Genomic DNA, 2,905 nt, shown 5'->3' on the forward strand with positions numbered 1-2,905 from the left:
TGTTAGTATCAATATTATTTAGAGCTTTATAAGAAATAAATATGGTGTTTACCAGACTAACTGACTGCAAACCCTGAGAAGGCAGTGCCAATTCATGTTTACATTGACTCTAGTATTTTTCAATAGAAAATTCATGAATCAGAAAAAGAAATTAGCTTCTTTTTATTTGTAGATCCCCATGAGTAAATATGTTGTTTTACAAATATTAATAGTTTTTTTTGTTGTTGTTGTTGTTCTTTGGTGTTTTTTTTTTATTGTTTTTTTTTTTTTTTTTGGTTTTTCGAGACTGGGTTTCTCTGTGTAGCCCTGGCTGTCCTGGAACTCACTCTGTAGACCAGGCTGGCCTCGAACTCAAAAATTCTCCTGCCTCTGCCACCCAACTGCTGGGATTAAAGGTGTGTGCCACCATGCCTGGCTCAATATTAATATTTTAAAATATTAAGTTACAAATGTTTGATATTTCATTTTCTCTTTTTTATTATTTTTATTAGACATTTTCTTTCTTTTGTTTTTTTTTTTTTAATTTCAAATGTTAAACCCTTTCCTAGTTTCCCCTCTGAAAATCCCCTATCCCTTTCCCCCATCTCTGTTCCCCAAATTCTACCATTGGAATTATTTTGTCTTTCATACAGTAAATTCTGAAACGTTTAAAATTTTTTGCCTCTGTTGATAACAGGTTTTCTGATAGAGAATGGATAAACACAACCTAACAGTTGTGACTGAATTCATCCTGATGGGAATCACTGAAAACCCTGACCTGCAGGCACCATTGTTTGGATTGTTCCTAATCATCTACCTGATCTCAGTGATTGGCAATCTTGGGATAATCATCCTCACCAATGTAGACTCCAAACTTCAAACACCAATGTATTTCTTTCTTAGGCATTTGGCTTTTACTGACTTTGTTTATTCAACAACTGTGGGACCAAAAATGTTGGTAAACTTTGTTGTAGATCAAAATGCAATTTCCTACTCTCTTTGTGCTACACAGCTAGCATTTTTTCTTCTGTTCATTGGTAGTGAGCTTTTTATTTTGTCTGCAATGTCCTATGACCGCTATGTGGCCATATGTAAGCCTCTGCTCTACACTGTCATCATGTCCCATAAAGTATGTTGGGTTCTAGTCACAATGACCTATCTTTATTGTACATTTATGTCCCTTGTAGTCACCATAAATATTTTCTCTTTATCCTTCTGTGGCTACAATGTCATCAACCATTTCTTTTGTGATTGTATTCCCTTAATATCCTTGCTTTGCTCAAATACACAAAAAGTTGAACTTATAGTTATGATCTTTGCAGCTTTTGATTTGATTTCTTCCCTTGTGGTTGTGCTTATGTCCTACCTGCTCATTCTCATAGCTGTTCTCAGGATGAACTCTGCTGAGGGCAGACGCAAAGCTTTCTCTACCTGTGGGTCACACCTGACAGTGGTTACAGTATTCTATGGGACACTGATATTTATGTATGTACAACCTGAATCTAGCCATTCAATTGATACTGATAAAATATCATCTATATTTTATACTTTAATCATCCCCTTATTGAATCCCCTCATCTACAGTCTGAGGAACAAAGATGTAAAAGATGCTCTACAAAGAACATGGCAAAAAATATTCAACACATTTTCTTAAAATTTAAAAGAATTACAAATCCTTCAAACTAGGTTTGAATATACAACATTTTAATTTCTTCTGGAATGTAGAACAAGCCCCAGTGTGTGAAACTTGTATTATCTCCTTGAATTCTGGTGCTAATCAATTTTGCAAATATCATACTTCTATTAGAGGAGAATAATTTCCTTCTTTGAACATTATTTAATACACATAACTGCTAAGCCTGTTGCAAAATATAAACAGATTTTGTAACTATAGCACTGAAGGTATATCTTATAGAACTGAAGGTATATCTCTTGATGCATCTTGTGCATGAGAGAGAGAAATTATAGTATGTACAAAAGAGGATTTTGAATGTTCAAGCAGAATTTTCTACTAAAATAAACACGGTAACATTTGTATATGTCAGCATGTACTTCTGTTTTATGAAATTATACTGCTTTTGATTTAATTTTGGTTTATATAGTCAACAGTTTCATACATTAATAAAATAAACCTTAGTTATTGTTACTTCAATTCTTGACTCCCTCATCATCCTTCTCCATCTGAAAAATTTCTTTTCAAATATCCTCTTCTACTTTCTTCTGTGATTTGTAGCCCACTGAATTAATAAGAGTTACAATGTTAGGTAGCAGGTTGTTTAAAAAAATAGGGCAAACTAATTGTAAATTTAGCATTAAAGAAAATAACAGTTCGTTGCTTTCCTTCAAGAAAGGATGGTACTGTAGAAGCACTCTCAAAACATGATTTAAATGTTGGTGAGCCCAGCTAGTCCAGTCTAATACAGACATCTACAAATGCAGTGAGTTCCTGAATTCATTATCTATGTTATATCCAGAAGAAATGATTTTACTTTATATCTTTGTTACCTTAGTCCTTAAATTTTTTCACCCTCCCCTTCTCTTATGTCCTCTAAGCCTTACAAACATAGAGAGAGAGATCACTTTTTCATTAATCAAGCATTCTACTACTACTTATTCTTATGTCTTTGCCTACTGTGGGTTTCTATAGTAAGTGTATCTAACTACAGTAAGAAATATGTTGATAAGGGTATAATGTTTATCACACTTGGTTTTTTTTCAACTACCATATCATGACTTGGCATTCTAAGGCTGAATTAAATGAAAATAACTAAAGGACAAAACTAACTAGAATTTCATACAAGAATGTTTATTTTCATAGTCTTAAATTTTCAGCTTTTCATTAGCTCATCATTTCATGCCATTTTTAATTTGCATATATTGTAAAATTAATTTCAATATTATTTAAAAGAAAAAATGAAACAAAATA

The 2,905-nt window shown here is 32.6% G+C and overlaps 1 protein-coding gene across 1 annotated transcript; it reads left to right on the plus strand.

Annotated features, from left to right (window-relative positions):
- The first annotated feature begins 691 nt into the window (after nucleotides 1–691).
- On the plus strand, nucleotides 692–1,633 carry LOC110289492 (olfactory receptor 8K3-like). The gene has a single exon (XM_021155713.2). The coding sequence runs from the start codon at nucleotides 692–694 to the stop codon at nucleotides 1,631–1,633; it is 942 nt and encodes a 313-aa protein (XP_021011372.2).
- The last annotated feature ends 1,272 nt before the right edge of the window (nucleotides 1,634–2,905 follow it).

This window comes from Mus caroli, unplaced genomic scaffold (genome assembly GCF_978045245.1).
Source record: "Mus caroli unplaced genomic scaffold, Mus_caroli_1 scaffold_2, whole genome shotgun sequence".
In the NCBI taxonomy this organism is placed as follows: Eukaryota; Metazoa; Chordata; class Mammalia; order Rodentia; family Muridae; genus Mus; species Mus caroli.